Here is a 21,766-nt window from a genome sequence, read left to right on the forward strand (position 1 = left end):
AGTTAGGGTTATGATTAGGGTTAGGATTAGGGTTAGGGTTAGGTTAGGATTAGGTTAGGGTTACGTTAGGATTAGGTTAAGGTTATTATGATTAGGATTAGGGTTATGATTAGGGTTAGGTTAGGATTAGGTTAGGATTAGGTTAAGGTTATGATTAGGGTTAGGTTAGGGTTAGGATTAGGTTAGGGTTAGCTTAAGGTTATGATTAGGGTTATGATTAGGGTTATGATTAGGGTTAGGTTAGGGTTAGGTTAGGGTTAGAGTTAGGTTAGGGTTAGGTTAGGATTAGAGTTAGGATTAGCTTAGGGTTGAGGTTAGGTAATGTTATTTTCTCCGACAAATAATACAATTTACGACGTCTATAATCATTAATAATAAGTAATTCCCCACGGGCCGAGTTCGTCATACGCCGCGTTCGTCATGGGCCGAGTTCGTAATAGGCCGAGTTCGTCATGGGCCGAGTTGGTCATAGGCCGAGTTCGTCATGGGCCGAGTTCGTCATGGGCCGAGTTCACTGGCAATCACCACGTGTTGAAACGGCGGCAAGTAAAATTTCCAATTCCGAGAACTGCAATACTGCCCCCCCCCCCAGCATTCGTACGTCATGTCCATCACTCCCACATTAACCATTTTCTCCGACAAATAATACAATTTACGACGTCTATAATCATTAATAATAAGAAATTCGGGTCAAGTGTAGAATCCGGCCAGTGTTCCCCATGACCACCACCGATCAGTGTTGCACCTGAAACTTCAGTGTTGCACCTGAAACTGTCGGAATTCATAGTGCTTCACGTAGTTACCGACTATGCTCCCCACTAAACCCTATAAATACTTTCAAGGTTCCATATTATATCTTATCATATTATTATATCTTGAATTCACAGATACACATGCCGGTGACGAGCAAGATTACATTTTACATCGCTCGCTCGCATACCAGATGAACGGCTTGTACAAGAAATCGAAGGAAAGGGGAAAGGAAGCGACTTACTCCGATCTCTTCACCACATTATGTATTGTGTATCGCATTTTATCGAAAATTTAAAAAATAAAAAAAAAATAAACGCACGACGCCTATGCTGTCGAGTGTATCTAGTGTACTTTGCGGCTACTAAACTCATGTACAGACACTTGCAAGATGTGGGGAGATGGTAATGGCAACGATAAGCGCTCAAGGAAGCGACTTACTCCAATCTCTTCACCACATTATGTATTGTGTATCGCATTTTTATCGAAAATTTAAAAAATAAAACGCATGACGCCTATACTGTCAAGTGTATCTAGTGTACTTTGCGGCCACTAAACTCATGTACAAACACTTGCAAGATGTGGGGAGATGGTGAAGGTTTATCTGGGCTCCTCTTCACCCGCGCCGTTGCCCAGAAAAGACCCGACGTAAGAAAGCACTCATGTATAAGAAACCCCCATAGTCGTGTATGGTATCTAGTGTACTTTTCAGCCACAAGACTTATGTGAAGACACTCGCATAGTCGCGTATCATACCAAGTGTACTTTTCAGCCACAAGACTTATGTGAAGACACTCGCATAGTCGCGTATCATACCAAGTGTACTTTTCAGGCACAATACTTATGTGAAGACACTCGCATAGTCGCGTATCATACCAAGTGTACTTTTCAGGCACAATACTTATGTGAAGACACTCGCATAGTCGCGTATCATACCAAGTGTACTTTTCAGCCACAAGACTTATGTGAAGACACTCGCATAGTCGCGTATCATACCAAGTGTACTTTTCAGGCACAATACTTATGTGAAGACACTCGCATAGTCGCGTATCATACCAAGTGTACTTTTCAGGCACAATACTTATGTGAAGACACTCGCATAGTCGCGTATCATACCAAGTGTACTTTTCAGGCACAATACTTATGTGAAGACACTCGCATAGTCGCGTATCATACCAAGTGTACTTTTCAGCAACAAGACTTATGTGAAGACACTCGCATAGTCGCGTATCATACCAAGTGTACTTTTCAGGCACAATACTTATGTGAAGACACTCGCATAGTCGCGTATCATACCAAGTGTACTTTTCAGCCACAAGACTTATGTGAAGACACTCGCATAGTCGCGTATCATACCAAGTGTACTTTTCAGGCACAATACTTATGTGAAGACACTATCATAGTCGCGTATCATACCAAGTGTACTTTTCAGCCACAAGACTTATGTGAAGACACTCGCATAGTCGCGTATCATACCAAGTGTACTTTTCAGCCACAATAGTTATGTACAGACACTCGCATAGTAGGGTATGATACCAAGTGTACTTTTCAGCCACAAGACTTATGTGAAGACACTCGCATAGTCGCGTATCATACCAAGTGTACTTTCCAGCCACAATAGTTATGTACAGACACTCGCATCGTAGGGTATGATACCAAGTGTACTTTTCAGCCACAAGACTTATGTGAAGACACTCGCATAGTCGCGTATCATACCAAGTGTACTTTTCAGCCACAATAGTTATGTACAGACACTCGCATAGTAGGGTATGATACCAAGTGTACTTTTCAGCCACAAGACTTATGTGAAGACACTCGCATAGTCGCGTATCATACCAAGTGTACTTTCCAGCCACAATAGTTATGTACAGACACTCGCATCGTAGGGTATGATACCAAGTGTACTTTTCAGGCACAATACTTATGTGAAGACACTCGCATAGTCGCGTATCATACCAAGTGTACTTTCCAGCCACAATAGTTATGTACAGACACTCGCATCGTAGGGTATGATACCAAGTGTACTTTTCAGGCACAATACTTATGTGAAGACACTCGCATAGTCGCGTATCATACCAAGTGTACTTTCCAGCCACAATAGTTATGTACAGACACTCGCATCGTAGGGTATGATACCAAGTGTACTTTTCAGCCACAAGACTTATGTGAAGACACTCGCATAGTCGCGTATCATACCAAGTGTACTTTTCAGCCACAATAGTTATGTACAGACACTCGCATAGTAGGGTATGATACCAAGTGTACTTTTCAGCCACAAGACTTATGTGAAGACACTCGCATAGTCGCGTATCATACCAAGTGTACTTTTCAGGCACAATACTTATGTGAAGACACTCGCATAGTCGCGTATCATACCAAGTGTACTTTCCAGCCACAATAGTTATGTACAGACACTCGCATCGTAGGGTATGATACCAAGTGTACTTTTCAGCCACAAGACTTATGTGAAGACACTCGCATAGTCGCGTATCATACCAAGTGTACTTTTCAGGCACAATACTTATGTGAAGACACTCGCATAGTCGCGTATCATACCAAGTGTACTTTCCAGCCACAAGACTTATGTGAAGACACTCGTATAAGTCTTGTGGCTGAAAAGTACACTTGGTATCATACCCTACTATGCGAGTGTCTGTACATAAGTATTGTGGCTGGAAAGTACACTTGGTATGATACGCGACTATGCGAGTGTCTTCACATAAGTATTGTGCCTGAAAAGTACACTTGGTATGATACGCGACTATGCGAGTGTCTTCACATAAGTCTTGTGGCTGAAAAGTACACTTGGTATCATACCCTACTATGCGAGTGTCTGTACATAACTATTGTGGCTGGAAAGTACACTTGGTATGATACGCGACTATGCGAGTGTCTTCACATAAGTCTTGTGGCTGAAAAGTACACTTGGTATCATACCCTACGATGCGAGTGTCTGTACATAACTATTGTGGCTGGAAAGTACACTTGGTATGATACGCGACTATGCGAGTGTCTTCACATAAGTATTGTGCCTGAAAAGTACACTTGGTATGATACGCGACTATGCGAGTGTCTTCACATAAGTCTTGTGGCTGAAAAGTACACTTGGTATCATACCCTACGATGCGAGTGTCTGTACATAACTATTGTGGCTGGAAAGTACACTTGGTATGATACGCGACTATGCGAGTGTCTTCACATAAGTATTGTGCCTGAAAAGTACACTTGGTATCATACCCTACGATGCGAGTGTCTGTACATAACTATTGTGGCTGGAAAGTACACTTGGTATGATACGCGACTATGCGAGTGTCTTCACATAAGTATTGTGCCTGAAAAGTACACTTGGTATCATACCCTACGATGCGAGTGTCTGTACATAACTATTGTGGCTGGAAAGTACACTTGGTATGATACGCGACTATGCGAGTGTCTTCACATAAGTCTTGTGGCTGAAAAGTACACTTGGTATCATACCCTACTATGCGAGTGTCTGTACATAACTATTGTGGCTGAAAAGTACACTTGGTATGATACGCGACTATGCGAGTGTCTTCACATAAGTCTTGTGGCTGAAAAGTACACTTGGTATCATACCCTACTATGCGAGTGTCTGTACATAACTATTGTGGCTGAAAAGTACACTTGGTATGATACGCGACTATGCGAGTGTCTTCACATAAGTCTTGTGGCTGAAAAGTACACTTGGTATCATACCCTACTATGCGAGTGTCTGTACATAACTATTGTGGCTGGAAAGTACACTTGGTATGATACGCGACTATGCGAGTGTCTTCACATAAGTCTTGTGGCTGAAAAGTACACTTGGTATCATACCCTACGATGCGAGTGTCTGTACATAACTATTGTGGCTGAAAAGTACACTTGGTATGATACGCGACTATGCGAGTGTCTTCACATAAGTCTTGTGGCTGAAAAGTACACTTGGTATCATACCCTACTATGCGAGTGTCTGTACATAACTATTGTGGCTGAAAAGTACACTTGGTATGATACGCGACTATGCGAGTGTCTTCACATAAGTCTTGTGGCTGAAAAGTACACTTGGTATCATACCCTACTATGCGAGTGTCTGTACATAAGTATTGTGGCTGAAAAGTACACTTGGTATGATACGCGACTATGCGAGTGTCTTCACATAAGTCTTGTGGCTGAAAAGTACACTTGGTATCATACCCTACGATGCGAGTGTCTGTACATAACTATTGTGGCTGGAAAGTACACTTGGTATGATACGCGACTATGCGAGTGTCTTCACATAAGTATTGTGCCTGAAAAGTACACTTGGTATCATACCCTACGATGCGAGTGTCTGTACATAACTATTGTGGCTGGAAAGTACACTTGGTATGATACGCGACTATGCGAGTGTCTTCACATAAGTCTTGTGGCTGAAAAGTACACTTGGTATCATACCCTACGATGCGAGTGTCTGTACATAAGTATTGTGGCTGAAAAGTACACTTGGTATGATACGCGACTATGCGAGTGTCTTCACGTAAGTCTTGTGGCTGAAAAGTACACTTGGTATCATACCCTACGATGCGAGTGTCTGTACATAACTATTGTGGCTGGAAAGTACACTTGGTATGATACGCGACTATGCGAGTGTCTTCACATAAGTATTGTGCCTGAAAAGTACACTTGGTATGATACGCGACTATGCGAGTGTCTTCACATGAGTATTGTGCCTGAAAAGTACACTTGGTATCATACCCTACGATGCGAGTGTCTGTACATAACTATTGTGGCTGGAAAGTACACTTGGTATGATACGCGACTATGCGAGTGTCTTCACATAAGTATTGTGCCTGAAAAGTACACTTGGTATGATACGCGACTATGCGAGTGTCTTCACATAAGTCTTGTGGCTGAAAAGTACACTTGGTATCATACCCTACTATGCGAGTGTCTGTACATAACTATTGTGGCTGGAAAGTACACTTGGTATGATACGCGACTATGCGAGTGTCTTCACATAAGTCTTGTGGCTGAAAAGTACACTAGATACCATACACGACTATGGGGGTTTCTTATACATGAGTGCTTTCTTACGTCGGGTCTTTTCTGGGCAACGGCGCGGGTGAAGAGGAGCCCAGATAAACCTTCACCATCTCCCCACATCTTGCAAGTGTCCGTACATGAGTTTAGTGGCCGCAAAGTACACTAGATACACTTGATAGTATAGGCGTCATGCGTTTTATTTTTTAAATTTTCGATAAAAATGCGATACACAATACATAATGTGGTGAAGAGATTGGAGTAAGTCGCTTCCTTGAGCGCTTATCGTTGCCATTACCATCTCCCCACATCTTGCAAGTGTCTGTACATGAGTTTAGTAGCCGCAAAGTACACTAGATACACTCGACAGCATAGGCGTCGTGCGTTTATTTTTTTTTTATTTTTTAAATTTTCGATAAAATGCGATACACAATACATAATGTGGTGAAGAGATCGGAGTAAGTCGCTTCCTTTCCCCTTTTCTTCGATTTCTTGTACAAGCCGTTCATCTGGTATGCGAGCGAGCGATGTAAAATGTAATCTTGCTCGTCACCGGCATGTGTATCTGTGAATTCAAGATATAATAATATGATAAGATATAATATGGAACCTTGAAAGTATTTATAGGGTTTAGTGGGGAGCATAGTCGGTAACTACGTGAAGCACTATGAATTCCGACAGTTTCAGGTGCAACACTGAAGTTTCAGGTGCAACACTGATCGGTGGTGGTCATGGGGAACACTGGCCGGATTCTACACTTGACCCAGAAATTCCCCACGGGCCGAGTTGGTCATAGGCCGAGTTCGTCATGGGCCGAGTTGGTCATAGGCCGAGTTCGTCATGGGCCGAGTTCAATAGGCCGAGTTCGTCATGGGCCGAGTTCACTGGTAATCCTGACTATAACCGTATCATTATCATTGACTGACTACACTGCTACAACCAGTGGTTATGGTTATATAATCACCGAGATAAGTGGCACACAGCAAATGTCGAAAATGCTTCTCGCCGCTGACAACAATTCACTTCAAAGAATCACGTTTCAAACTTCCCAGACGAAAATTTGAATCACGTGAACTGGGCTCACTGCGCAATGCGCCACTGCGCATATGGATGAAAAAGGCTAATGATCTCATTCACTTCACGCATGGCGCGACGCACGAGGAAAGCTCGTCAATCGTTGAGTGGTATTCAGTGGGGTAACATCACTTAGCTATATAACATCGGTAAAACATTATGAGGTACAAAAATTGTAATTGTCAAATTGTAAAGTTTATTACATGCTCGAAATAAAAGTACGAAAGAGAATGTACCATTATGGAAGTCGATAATAGAGTATACCAATATTCAATATACCAGCATATAATCCCTGTAAATTATATGGCGATCAAGTCAGATTCACTGTGCGCAGTCGCAATTTCTGCCGACCCATTGAACGCATTCAAGTGAAAAACGCTAAACATCTCACGGCATGACGCACGCGAAAAGTTCGTAACATCTTTCGGAATTGCGAATGTTCACCGCAGGAACAAACAGTAACATGACAGCTAAAAGGGCACAGAAATGGCAATGTTTAAAAGCTTGAAATGTAGGCCCGACAGTGAATATTGACCGTTCAATGCCAGCATGCATAATCCGGTTACGTGACGTCGCTATGAAAAATCACGTCCAGTGACGATTTTCCTTCAAATTCTATTGAAATATTTTGAAATACTGAAATGTGTGCAATTTGTGCATATCAGCGTCGGGAGTTATTGAGAGGTTGACTTTATAGCTGAAACAAAATGGAGCTATCCTCACACTGTCCGAATATGATATCCATTGGAATTCTGATTCGCGCTTTCAGTGGACTATCCCGAATATCGGTGTGTAAACGTGCGATTTTCTTTCGAACTGTACTCTTGAAACATTTTGAAAGGATGAAATATGTGCCCTTATCAGCAAGAACTTGAGTGGTTGACTTTTTAGCTGATACAACATGGAAATATCCGCACACTGTCAGATTATGATATCCATTGGAAATTGAATTGGGACTTTTAGTGGACTATCCGAAATGATTTTCTGTATGTATGTCCTAGGATATCCGAACTGGACATTTTCCAACTTGGATAGCCAAGTATTAGCCCACGTCTGTCCAACCGGACACTGGGACACTAGGACACTGCTTGGATAGCCCTAGGCAATTATGTGTTTGCTGGGAAACTGCTTATTCTAAAGTTTTACGGGACATCTTGTGTGGACAAATAAAGAGGTCGTTTTTCCGACTCGACTCCGAATGACCCACTTTATAGTAATACTGCTGTGGGTGGTGACTAAAAAAAGTCATTTTTTCCAGTCCTACTCCCGAAAGACCCGCTCGAACATCCACATTACAGAGTTCGTGTCATTTATGCCGATTTTTAATGGCGGCTGTCCATTAGCCTGGATGTCAGAGCTATATAGAGGACGAATTCAAAAAAAGGAGCACATTTAGGCGTCCTTGCTGGACATGTTGTAATCCTATAGTAGCCTACTATATAGCCAATAAGAATGAAACGAAGAAAGGCTGTTACTACGGCACGGCTTGGCCATGAAAATCTGCCAACCTTAGCATGACACAAATTGGTTGAAATTCACGACACGATTTTTCCGACATTGGTTTCTCGGGGAAACACAGTCAGAGTCCTCTGGGATGCTTTATTATTTAGTGTATGGGTGTGCAACGTGCGGGTGCGGAACTACGAGACACATGTATTTCGACGCCAACCCCTTCTGCCCTGTGACGCATGAAGTTTTGGCCGGTACTGGGCAAAGTGCGCTGCCAAAAAGATCGGTGGCGATAAAACCTCGGCGAATAATAACCGTCGCTGGTCGGCCAAGACCTTCGATATTGATATGCTCAGTAGTCAAAATGGTCGGCAGTAGGAACCGAATTCCCATCCTCGCAATCTGAGTAGACGAAGACAGTATAGTATGAGTAGGGTTACCATACGTCCTCTTTTAAGAGGATTTGTCCCCTTGTTTTTACTTTATTGAAAGTGCCCTTGAAAATGTCCTCTTTTTTGCAATTTTCTCCTCAATTTTGAGACTTTTGAATAAATGTACGTGTAAATGGAACTGAGATGTGAAACATCAGGGGGAAAGTAACGGACTGACGGACTTTTTGGGACTCTTAGCCAGAAAAATGACCTTTTATAGAATTTATCATTTTCTCAGGATTTTAGTCCAGTATTGTAAGTCTGGAAATTTTGAAAAAGTGTCCTATTTTCAGATTTCTAAAATATGGTAATCTAGTATAAGGGCAGTACGGATGCGCGCGACGCGCAGAGGTTAATGATGCACTCGAGAGATACCACTAAAACTCAGATTTGGGCCGCGGTATAAAAATTCAAGAACTTTGGTGTTAGTAATCACTGTTTAGGTAATTATTACGCTGCCTTATATTGCACCCACTGTTGTGCCTGTTATAGGTATGGTCATTATTGGTCATTCCTTATTTGCCGAGATGCTGCTAAATTACGTCTCTCTACTATTAAAGTAGTATCGGAGTTAGCGTTATGCGTTCCTAGTCATAGGGCAATCAGGGCAAGAACCACTGACGCTTACGATGTGGTATGGTTGCCCTCGAAATCGTCGTCGGTTCAACATTTAAAGCACGTAATTTATATCATTGGCACGAATTGGGTGATGATCGTTGACCGTAAAAATCCTGCACAACGATGTAGTCCAGGTCAAAGATATTTCAAGTCCGTTTAAGATATGGGTCTAAAGCATTTTTCGTCGAAGGGGCCATATTTACGCTATTTCTTCAGTTGTCAATGTCAATCCACTATGATCGCACAATTAAATATTCCTGACGTGATGGCTGAAATAAATAAAAAACATGTTTTAAATAAGGGCCTTGTTTTAAATATGCTTGTTTTAGATTGATTTTAGTTTTAAATGCAAACCTATATACATATATTCAGGTTTTATCTATACTAACAAATTTATCTCGAAGACAATATTTCCCTCGAGTTTCCAATTACTATTTTCCATTCATACGAATGCTCGGAAATGATCCCAATACTATATCTATCTATAGCAGAGATGAGCATGGATTAGGATTAGGTTTTGAAAAATCAGGATTTGTGTTATTTTGGCGGATTTGGATTGGATTTGGATTAGACATTTTTTTCGGAACAGATTAGGATTTGGATTGGATTTACCTATTTTCTGGGAGATTGAAATGTGGTGTGGCGAATGGCGACAAACTTTATTCAGGTCAGTTAATAATGTACTTATGGTTACTAAGTTATCTTGAATCAAGTGAATCGTTGGTTGAGAAAGAAAATTTTCGAATCTCTCCATTGCATAAATTAGTATTTTTTCTGAATTTCCGGTGGGAATCGGATTAGGATTGGACATGGACTTGAATATGAAAAAGTTATGGATTAGGATTTGGATTTGGATTTGAAGGTTCGGATGTGGATTGGATTAGGACATAGAAATTTCAAATCCGCTCATCTCTGCTATCTAGCCATTCTTTTGGGGATAAATGTACTTGAAGAGAATCGCGAAATCAAATTCAGTACAGAACGATCATTAATTGTATAAATTATAACAAACTGCTACTGTATTTCTACTAAGGGTCTTAAAAATGAGCAATCAAATTTAAGTAAATGGGGCATATTAAGACGAAATTATAATTGTCACCGTAATCTTACTTAATTGACTAATTTCTCATCCAGCGACCGCACATAACGTCGGAGAAGCCGGAAATTCGAGTGAACACGAACGATTAATATCATTTGTTACATGCTCAAAATATCAGATATGACATTCAAATTCACAGAATCTTAGACGTCATCAATGTAAAGCGACAACATACAGATCAGCGGTCGATGTAAGGAATAATAAAGACAAGCCTTTTGCCGTCAATATTGTACTTCTGTGCCTCGTATAGGTACTAGTGAACCGAACTGAAATATTGGAAACCTATATGGTTCGAAGTGAAGCATTTCGCGACTCGCAACCTTGATCTAAAGTCATGTAGGCCTATACATACTTATGTTTCATTTCAATTTATATGATGATATCGTATACGCGTCTAACGGGACATCGAACAGTCAGAGACTAAAGGAATTGTCATTTCATCCGTATTGAAAATATATTTCAGACCTAAGCCTATCACTAATACGTTTTCCTAATGGAAATTAACGATTACCCTAAATAATGACAGTCATCAAGATTTCGGCGCGAGATGATTGTCCAAATTTGTCACCAAACTTCTCGGTGTCAGATCATTAGCACCAGATCAGATAACCCGGCAACTTAATATTACCGATGACTTTTTGAGTAATTGAATTATTACAAAAAATCTCTTTGGAAATCGTCAGACCAATTATCCTCATTATCCGCTCAATCATTGTTTGAAGTAGCTTGAAAGATGATCTGGTTACAGTTTACAGCTCATTAGCAGAAATTATTACCGAATCTCCCAAAATATTCCTCAAGTATAAAGTGCTACCTTCAATAGCATCGAATAATTTACCCATCGCACCTCATAAATATACTCGGGCAGTACGAAAATTTGAAATCAATGCCCATATATTCTCTTGATGACGCATCCAACCTCTCCGTCACTGGGGACGGAGATTAGTCAATTAGCATCGTGTTAGAAATAGATTCTCGGCACCGAAAAAAGAAATATATGATTCCTCAATTGCTATAAAAGGTTACGACGATCGGGATAAGGCAGCAGAGCACGGGAAACATCCAAAGACATTTTAACCTACAATACTCGGCGCAAAGCACAATGAAGTTAGCAACAGCCATCATCGCAGCCATGGTTGGCAGCGTGATGTCCTTTCCTTTCCCGCAAGGTGAGAACTTTTCAAAGTGCGCATAGACGATAATCAATGTGCTCCGGTTCAAAATGTTATTTCATAATTTAGAGACAATAATCTATCTTTGCATTCGATATTTCAGTAGCAATTTGTTTGTTTATGTGCGGACTGTTTGTAATCCAATTTCTAGTTATTTTCGAAGTGGGATTCGCGAATATGCGACGCAGTAATATATGTCTGTAGTACAAAGTATCCAGAATCACAAGGCTTCCTCAAGAAGGGCGATTGATAACGTGATGATCTCAGGCTTGTGACAATCAAGGCAACATGGTCATCATCACATTGTTTTGAATATGGCATCTTGATGCTTAATCTTTTTGATCGCTCAAAGTATAGATAAATAACCTATGTTAGGCTACTTATCTATAACCAAAGCTACCACCGACCAGAGTTAGCTGGGGATTGAAAGACCTGTGGATTTGTTGGTAAAAAATTATTGAAGTGCTATTTTGAATATGCGAGTCGCGCATTGTTCAGCAACAGAGGTCGTTATCACTTCTTCGTATAGTTGCATTGTTTGTTCCCTTTCGGATAGGGCGTATCGATATAGGCATGTATCTGCATAATCGTAGAAACCGATAAACACCCCTTAATCATGTAACAATTAGAATATACAGTATTAACTGGTGACGATCAATCACAGTATGTAGGCCTATGTCAAATTTCTTTCCTTTGTGTAGAGTTTTCGGAATACATGAAACCACAAGAACACTACCCAAACATTCCTCCTCCGGGTCCTCCTCCGGGTCCTCCTCCGCAACAGAAGCAATCGCATTGTGAGGAAGGCCAGACTTTTCACTTTTGGTGCGATGAGAAAAAGCAAGAACATCTGTATGTCAAAATATGCAAGGTCGATTCCAATGGAATACACTATTTAGACGGCGACAAATCAGAGTGCCCTACAGCAGGTAAGTCTTTGCTATCAATATCACCAAAGACAATTCGTCAAAGCTTTCCCTATATTTAGGCTCGCCACCAGTCATGCCGCCGCCACATAAACCATCTCATCAGCAATACCCGAATGAATATCACCAAGCACCGAAACAGCAACCACCCCATCAGCAATACCAGAACGCAAATCACCAAGCACCGAAACATCCATCCCCTCCTCAGCAATACCCTAGTCCAAATCACCAAGCACCAACTCAGCACCATCAACAGAACCAATATCACCAAGCACCGAAACATCCATCCCCTCCTCAGCAATACCCTAGTCCAAATCACCAAGCACCAACTCAGCACCATCAACAGAACCAATATCATCCTTATCCTCACCCTCCTCAAAACCAGCAACAAAACCACTATCAACCCAAACAACAGGGACCTCGTCGACCACATGAAAAATCGCCAACTGATTATTCTACCCACCATCAGAGCCCTTATCACCCGCAGCCAGATAACTCCTATCATCAGGCACCCCACAAGCAATATCCTCATCCCGGACAGCAAGGAGGATACAACGGTCACCCCAGCAACAACCATCACTACCAACAACAAAAACCGCAAGGTAAATATAATCGAAGTTTGATGGAATGTAAGACATTGAACGGAGCAATGGTGAAATGAGCAATATATGAATGGAAATTTGGCATAGAGCAGCCTAACCCAATGTAAATAAATTTTAGGACCGAACGATATGATCAAGAGTTTGATGAGACTGCGTATGTTACAAAAGTAAGTCAATTATATTGCAGTGGGCAGCTGGGCAATGGACGTACATGTTCACTATTCGTAACGTGCGCGTGGGCGAAATACGACCAATTTTCAATTCATAACCATAAACCAGGGGTTCATAAAGTATGGGTCGCGACTAGGGCTGGGCACAATGATTTAAGTACTCGAATCTGAATCGAGTATTAATTCTAATGATTCGAGTCGAGTAGTAAAAGACGATATTTTCGAGTACTGAAATTATACGCTTCTCACCACTGAAAGTTTATTTATCAACGAGAATTATAGTTTCGGTAATAATTTTCACTGTTGAAGCCTTGAAACCTTGATTGGAGGTATCGTAGCATATGAAACATAGTAGAAAAGCTACCAAGGTTACTGGACGTAGCACATTTCTGAAGTCATGATTATTCCACAGCATTGTCACCAAGTGGAATGAAATCGGTATGGTCGAAAAAATACCAAAGCACCTTTAAGTGATGGATAACAGGCATTAAATTCTTTGTGGTGGCATAAACGGTACATAATTGAACTTTGACATATTACATTCTGTTATGACGTCATAATGAGTGATACTCGATTACTCGACTCAACTCGAAGCATATTGCGTGATTCAGGATCGAATCACTCAGGTACTCGATTTTGCCCAGCCCTAGTCGCGACAGTGCATACACTGTAGGGGTGCAAAGAGTGGTTGCGGTACTATGAGATAAATGTATTTGAGACCAGTCCTTTCCGCGACGGGACATATGAAGAAACGAAGTTTTGGGCAACATACGGCTGGGTAAAGTGCGGTGCCGAAATTATTGTCATACATGTTTCATAGGGCTCTGTTGCTTACAACTAGGGTTGCATTTAAAACAAACATGTTTGAAACAATGCCCTTGTTTAACACAATTTTTAGCCATGGCGTCACGCGTCTTTAATTGTGACGTCATAGTGGATTGATATAGTATAGACAATTGAAAATATAGGGTAAATATGGCTCCTTTGATGAAAAGGGCTTCCGACCACTGTCATAAACAGACCATAAATATCTTTAACCGGGACTACATCGCTATGCAGCATGTTGACGGTCGGCGCTCATCATCATCAGAACACCCATTCCGTACCAATAATATATGTCTACTTTACTAGCCTACTTGCTATATCTGTTGAACCGACGAAGATTTTGAGGGTATCAGCCACTCCACAACGTACCATATACGTCGACTATATTGGGCGCAAATCGTCCGTAGGCTCATACTACATTTTTTCGACAGTTTTTACACAATTATGCTTTAATTATACAAAATGTGTGACATTGTTTTGTTTTGGAATTTATAGTTTTAAAGACCGACATAGAGTGAGATTTGATATAGCGTTCATGATCGCTGTGTTTTTCGTCCCTCCATCGCAATATTGACCATACAGCAGTGTTGGGATCAAGTCACTACCTTCGAGTCACGAGTCAATTCGAGTCATTGCACATTTTGACTCGAGTCAAGTCAAGTCAATCGCTTTTCGAAGGTGACTCGAGTCAAGTCAAGTCAAGTCACGAGTCAAGTCACAATTCAAGTCAAATAGCCTTTTCGGGGTACGAGGCGTGATTACGTCATTGTATTTTGCTAGCTGTCTGAAATACAGATTGTGTGGTCATTGAATTTGAACCGATGAACGAATATAGAGTTAAATATACACGCAAGTAAGGCGCTGTATCGCTCACATATAAGGAGAACTTATAAACTGCGTAAGTAATTGTACAGCCCCAGTTTATAGTTACCAGCCAAAATAGAGAATAGAGAAACGAATTGATAAGATGGCAATACATTACCCTTTTGCAAATTGATATGCCTTTTGCAAATTGATATGATACAATTCGAGCCTGCGCCAATGGTTGAGGACTATTATAAACTATTTGCGAATTCAATTTCAATAAAACAAGAGGTTTGGTTAAGTTAAGGACACGGAACAGATATAGACATTTTGCTATTAAATTACTTTACTATACTATAGTTTACGACAACGTATGCTGTCAGTTCGATCACTTCGTTTGCGATCAATATATTTGTGAGAGAGCAATGGAGGCTTAGTAAAACGTACGATCATTGAATGATTGGTCGCTCTCAAGCGTTACACCAGCGTTGCGCGAGCAATCGATCCGAACATATGTAAGATACAGTGATTTCTATCGACACCGATTACTTGATGACTTGAAATTGACTCGTGAATTTTGCTCCGAGTCACGAGTCAATCCACATTTCTGATACGCCGAGTCAAGTCAAGTCATTTTAGCAAAGTGACTCGAGTCAAGTCAAGTCATACGAAAAAGTGACTCGAGTCTGACTCGAGTCAAGTCATGACTCGAGTCATCCCAACACTGCCATGCAGCAGGGTGATTCAACGTTTGCCGTCGCGGTTTAGCCAAGGCTGTATGGTATTAAGCTCATACGTTTACTGAATGATGAGTTTGATGACTATATATAGTCTGGTACCGTAAATCGGGATTTTTCTTGTAGACTAGTCGACAAAGATGATTCTGAACCTGCAGACGGCGACGACGAGGACTCCATGTTCCAAAACCTTCTAAAGTGAGTGACAACTTATGCTTCTTATAATTTGTTCTGCTGCGGTTTAATATTGCTGCATTATTCGTCTGGGATATATCGCAACACATATTAGCTGGTTACAGAGAAAAATATTCCATACTATCCTTATTATTACAGATACTACATGTTTTCCCAAGGAAGCGGAATGCAAGGGTAAGAAATTGATTCACGAAATTTATCTAATAATCATGTGATGTCAATAAATATATTACAATGAATCTCACCGTGTTCGTGTTTTCCTTCACAGAGGTAACAACCCGCAGCTGTGGGCGATGCTTGCAGGGTGAGTATGGGTGCAAGATATTAAATCATGTTCCGAACCTCATTGCCGGATTTCATGTTTCAGATTACCTGGAATGGAAGGTACACCATCCAGCGATTTGGGAAATATATTCTCGTGAGTAAATTCTGACGCATTTTTCACCTGGACGCTATCCCTGTTAACACACCCAGCAGCTATAGAAGGAGTTTAGATTTATTAATAATGTATATTGTCAAGAAATAATGCAGATAACCTGTTCACTGCTCAGTTCTAAACAGTGCGGTTTAATGCGCATAATCGTTTTTCAGGGGTTTACAAGGCAATCCTTTTGGGGAAATGATGGGAAATCCCGCGATGCTGTCTGTTCTGAGCGGAATGGGGGGTGATAATCCAATGGGATTGGGCCCAATGGCGGCAATGCTGGGAATGGGCGGTGATGATTCGATGTCGGGATCCAACCCGTTCCTGCAAATGCTCGGAATGGGAGGTGGCAATCTTCCGCCGATGGGGTATGATCCACTCTCTGCCATGTTAGGAATGGGTGGTGATAACCCAATGTCTGGATCCAACATGTACGAGGCATTGCTCGGAGGTGGTGATCCTTCAATGATGGCTGCTATGTTGGGAATGAGTGGTGACAATCCAATGATGGGTGGTTCTGACCCGTTGGCTGGTCTATTTGGAATGGGAGCCGGGAGCACTCCAGGAATAATGAGCATGCTTAATGGTGGTGGATCCACAGGTTTCAACAGTCCATTGATGCATATGCTAATGGGCAGCATGAACAAAGATGAATGAGCTGCACAGAAACCTACTAGAAGCCGCCCTATCACGTTGTATTGCTCCCAACTGCTTTCTACTGAACTCCCATTACAAGTATACGGAAAAATCACTGAAGCGTAACGTCATAATCGAAAGATGATTATTGTATATTGAATCTATTTGTAGTTTGCTCATAATTTATTCGCCAAACCGTATTTAACGAATACATTTGCATAAATCTCGCATCGGGATGTGATACAAAAAAAATTTACAGTTAGCGCTGTTGTCAGGTGAAGTACCTGTTTAGGTAGATGAGTAATAGAACACAGTGAGCAGTGTGTGAGAGAGAGAGAGAGAGAAGGGGGTATTCGTTCTCGCCTGCACCATCGAGATGCGTGTTTGACGACGGAGATACGATACGACCGTAAGGTCATCCAGTCTGCATCGCCGATTTTTTTCCTCCGTGCTATCCGTGGATGCTGAGCGCCTAGCAGGATCGCCGCGAATACCAGTTTTCGAGTCCCACGACCTATACCGATCAGGAAGCCGGACGCATCACCATTACACTATCTCGCTCGGTAGAACATGCGCATGTTATGCTACATAGAATATACCCTATTAGGATGTAAGCGTGTGAAGCGTCTTTCGTCAAGCAGACAACCCTTCACGACTCGAAACATTCAAAAAGCTCGCTTTTCGAATCCTGAAATCTTCATAAATCCAAACCCCTCAAAAAGGATTGGAATGTTGCTCAAGTTGAAGTAGAAGTAAATTTGTAAGATTCAACCAGACACAAGAAAAGGTATGATGTTGCATTGTTGCTACTCAGTTTGAAAACTATTTCAAGCAGGCGTACAAAATGAGTGGCGAAGGAAGTCACGCAATGCGACGTGTCCTATACCAGTGGTTCGCAACGCGTACGTGGGTCGTCTGATTTATATTTGTTGCGACGCTTGTTTTGAGTTTGTGTGTTGAAAAAATAACAATTTCGTATGTAAATATGAAAGAGATCACAGAACTGGAAAATATAGACCATATCGCGAGAGTTATTTCAAAATCACGTGGTACATCAGGATCTCCGCCATTGGTACAATTAGCTCTCTCGGATGTGATTGTCGCATAGTACCGAGATTGGTATTTCAAAACATTTTTGCGGTCAGCTCAGGTGCTTTAAACTCCCGTCATTGGATACCAACACGCGACTATCCGGAATGAATGCTGAGTTCGCTTACAGTTGGCCCAAGTCGGCAATCTCAGGAATGAACGATGGCTGTATCCCTGTGTCTACTGTCCACAGTACCTAGCTTGTCTACTACTGGATTCTAAAAATGCGCAACTATAACTATAACTACCCACTTTTCAAAATCTGCAACTAACTAGAACTAGATGAACTACTCACTTTTTAAAATCCACAACTATACTAGAACTAGAGCGAGAACTACTCAGTGAAACTCACAACCCTAGCTATAAACCCAACTAACAGCCTTTCAAAATACGCAACTGCCTAAAACTAAAACTCCACTATAAATCTGTGGTTCATGACCGGATTTCCTGGGAACACCAGGGGTTTCCTGAGCCAGTCTCAAAGGATCCCTGTAGATCACGACACACACTCAACTCGAGCATATGATGTGTGATGACACGCCCGTTTTGATCATCATTGGTTGCAGGCAATTGTGCTAGATCAGTATAGTCAAGTTCAAGTTTATTCATAAAATTTCATCACTTCAAAACATCACAAGACTGCAATACAATGAATGATAGGAAGATGCCGAAACGACTAGGGGTATAGTCTCAAGATCAGACGCCCACCTGGGCCCATAGGCGATGTAAAGAGGAGCCATGCTTGTATTTCGACTTGAATGTGGACAGGCTCGACGACTGTCGGATAGACGTCGAATTGTGAATTTGTGAGTGTTTTGTTGTACCTCGTGGGTAAGGTATGGAAGTATGGTGTGGAACGAAATTTCGATATGGAATATGGAAATGTGTATGTGCAATGGTATGGTATGGAATTTATTTCCATACATATACATTCCATACTTTGGCACTTCTGCCAGAACGATGACATTGATCCAACTTTCGATTTGTCTAAATCGATTGCATACCTCAGAAAATCGTTCACTGACAGGTCTTATAGCAGAGGTCTCAAACACGCGGCCCGCGGGCCGCATGCGGCCCGCGAGAGCATTTTGTGCGGCCCGCGACGGCATTTTGGAAATTAAGTATTCAACGATGTGTGGCGAGATAGCGCAGTGGTATAATCCGCGGCTGCAACACCAATGGGTGCGGGTTCGAGTCCGACCGAGGTCGACTTCCGAATTCCGATACGCAAGTGTTGGAGGTTTACCTCCTCCTCGCCACCTCATCCGCGCCAGCGGTGTCTTACAAAAGCCTAGAGGTGGGCCGTGCTATAAGTCGGCAGTTACGGAAAATATGAAGAATATCGGCCTGGTGTAAATGACCATAGCAGTCGACAATCACCGTGAATACCCAAAAACCAACAAACAAAAGTATTCAACGATACAATCAAGTGCCATATATCTTTTTTTACGTATAGGAACTCAAAGTTCACGCTAAAAGTACTATAGAAATCACTGAGATCTCAACAAACATCATTATCACATCACTTTTAACAGCTACCATGAGGTAGAAGATCAGTTGTTACGTCACATTTCTAACTCATGATGATAAAACGTGATCCATTGATGATTCGTGACTGAAAATTGTGATTTGGAATGGGTTGCGACCTTGTCGTGAAATAACTCGAGTTGAGTTGGGTCAAACGCTGAAATCGGAGAAGGACTTGCGACTCGGAATGGTGACTTGATAATCCTACGGACGCAACCAGGGACGTAACTGCCGCACCCCAAACCCCCCAATTGGGGGGGAGCGAGCTCGAAGGGGGCCCAAAATTATTTATCACGAAATAACATCATGTAACGAAGTTATACCAGCGGGTCCGCCGTCCCGAAGATGATTAATTATTATTTACGGGCTCTACAGTTTCAAGACACCTCACTCAGCTCTACCGGTAAATCTGATCACGTGAGCAGAGAGGACAAGAAATTGATAGCAATATATATGCAATTCCCGATCTTATTGACCGATTTTATCATGAATTATCGAAAATTTTCGCGCTTGGCGCTGGCGCACTAAACGGTACGTGGCCAAGGCGAACAACGTGAGGGGAGTCGGTTTATCACCCAATGGGAGCCCAAGATTACCGTTTTTGTTGGGCGGGCTGACGAAGTGTCGTTTCGTTCCTGCCAACGGGTATAGACCCGGAGATGTTTGATTATTATTGTGGGGTCATACACCTTTTCAAGCACACCTCACTCTGCTCTACCGATAATCAGATTACGTGAGCAGAGAGAGGAAAAATTTGCTAGCAATATATATGCAATTCCCGTCCATATTGACCGATTCAGTCATGAATTATGGCAATTTCTCGCGCTTGGCGCGTTTAGGCGAGAAAAGATGACTTCCCAAACGGAACCCAGTGTAGATGTTTAGTAGCGGTAAACAGCGTACAGCGTGATGGGGTCTGGGTGGCGAAGCCCCTCAGAAGTTCGGTTTATCACCCTATATGGGGGCCCAAGACCAACGTTTTGGGGGGGGATGAGGATGACGAAGTGCTGCTACGGCCCTGGACGTAACAATCTACGAAACTGTCACGGGGAATAGTAATATAACAAAAAGTCGTAGCTTGCGTTGCGTAGGGTATATAGCTATCTCATCAGGTCAGTATGGCAACCATATTTTCTTGGCCAATTTATTTAACTGGAAAATAGTGTTCGCACTACGCGCGATTTTTTGAATGGGCTTACTGATTTTAATAGGTACCAACAGAAATTGTGTTGAAAATGGACAGGGGTTACGAGAAATCTTATTTGAAGCACAGGGAGTACGATCGCTAAAAAGGTTGATAAGCAATGCTATTGCTATGGATCAATAATGATTATATTTAAGTTGTTATTGATATATCGAAGGTAAAATCTTATGGTTATTTAATTTGAGTCTGGCAATGACAGTAACAATAGCCTATACTTATCACGACTATCTGACAACCAGGATTAGACAACACTCAAATGCTCTGATATCAGATCAATCTTCAGTAGATTTTAAAATATTCTACATAAAGTGGTTGCTCTTCAAAGGTCCACTAGTTGCAATATTATAACCCCACAGTTTTAGGATGCCCTGATGCATCCTCTCACATGATGTCTATAACTCGAATATTTAAAAAAAATCTGCCCGGCACAAAAACAATTTTATTCAAATATTTGAAAATGTGTTTTTTTCCTTGTCAAGCGTGAATAGTACAATAGTAAATTACATTTCCACGATGTTTGTGGAACGCCTGTCTGCAAGGTCCCGTCAAATAAGGCCATTGATTATCCCTATTATTGATTCTGCGGCCCGCGACATCATCAAAACTAGGAAATTGGCCCGCGAGCACATTTGAGTTTGAGACCTCTGTCTTATAGTATACATCTCAACGTGAGGCTCAGACTCACCTCACCCAACCCTGTCGACATCTATATCAAGACAGAAGAGACAGAAAAGTTGTCGAACTTTCATATGAAGCAAAATAATATTAATGAACATAGTTATTCCAATATGAATATAATGAAAACGAACACATTCGACCGCTGTCGCGCTACAGCTTACATTTCGCTCATCGGTTCGCTTACAGTAACTTCCGCTCCGTAAACTATCAAGAGGAGTTTTGAAATCGTTGACTTTGTGAAAGAAGCATTTATACGAATATTAATATCAATTTATTGACCTTAGAAGTTATTTCCTGCGCTTTGCTCGGATGATCATCACACAACTTATATTTG

At 41.6% G+C, this 21,766-nt stretch overlaps 2 protein-coding genes across 3 annotated transcripts in view; one reads left to right on the forward strand and one right to left on the reverse strand.

The window, feature by feature from the left end:
• The window catches only part of LOC145441493 (nicotinate phosphoribosyltransferase-like), a 116,203-nt gene that overhangs the window by 46,766 nt on the left and 47,671 nt on the right, over positions 1-21,766 (reverse strand). The window lies entirely within an intron of this gene.
• On the forward strand, positions 11,291-17,162 carry LOC145441479 (uncharacterized). Its single transcript, XM_080319354.1, has 9 exons — positions 11,291-11,612; positions 12,317-12,544; positions 12,604-13,143; positions 13,262-13,310; positions 15,806-15,877; positions 16,013-16,048; positions 16,143-16,178; positions 16,242-16,292; positions 16,466-17,162. The coding sequence occupies exons 1-9, from the start codon at positions 11,546-11,548 to the stop codon at positions 16,953-16,955; spliced, it is 1,569 nt and encodes a 522-aa protein (XP_080175480.1). The 5' UTR covers positions 11,291-11,545; the 3' UTR covers positions 16,956-17,162.

Source organism: Botryllus schlosseri, chromosome 6 (genome assembly GCF_051294905.1).
Source record: "Botryllus schlosseri isolate E-star chromosome 6, Bs_hap1, whole genome shotgun sequence".
Lineage (NCBI taxonomy): Eukaryota > Metazoa > Chordata > Ascidiacea > Stolidobranchia > Styelidae > Botryllus > Botryllus schlosseri.

Bases quoted from the DNA above. Each gene is read 5' to 3' on its own strand.
- LOC145441479 (XM_080319354.1), top strand. From the start codon at position 11,546: ATGAAGTTAGCAACAGCCATCATCGCAGCCATGGTTGGCAGCGTGATG. The intron at 13,311-15,805 runs GTAAGTCAATTA...TTTTTCTTGTAG, and splicing joins AGACTGCGTATGTTACAAAA to ACTAGTCGACAAAGATGATT. The intron at 15,878-16,012 runs GTGAGTGACAAC...TTATTATTACAG, and splicing joins ATGTTCCAAAACCTTCTAAA to ATACTACATGTTTTCCCAAG.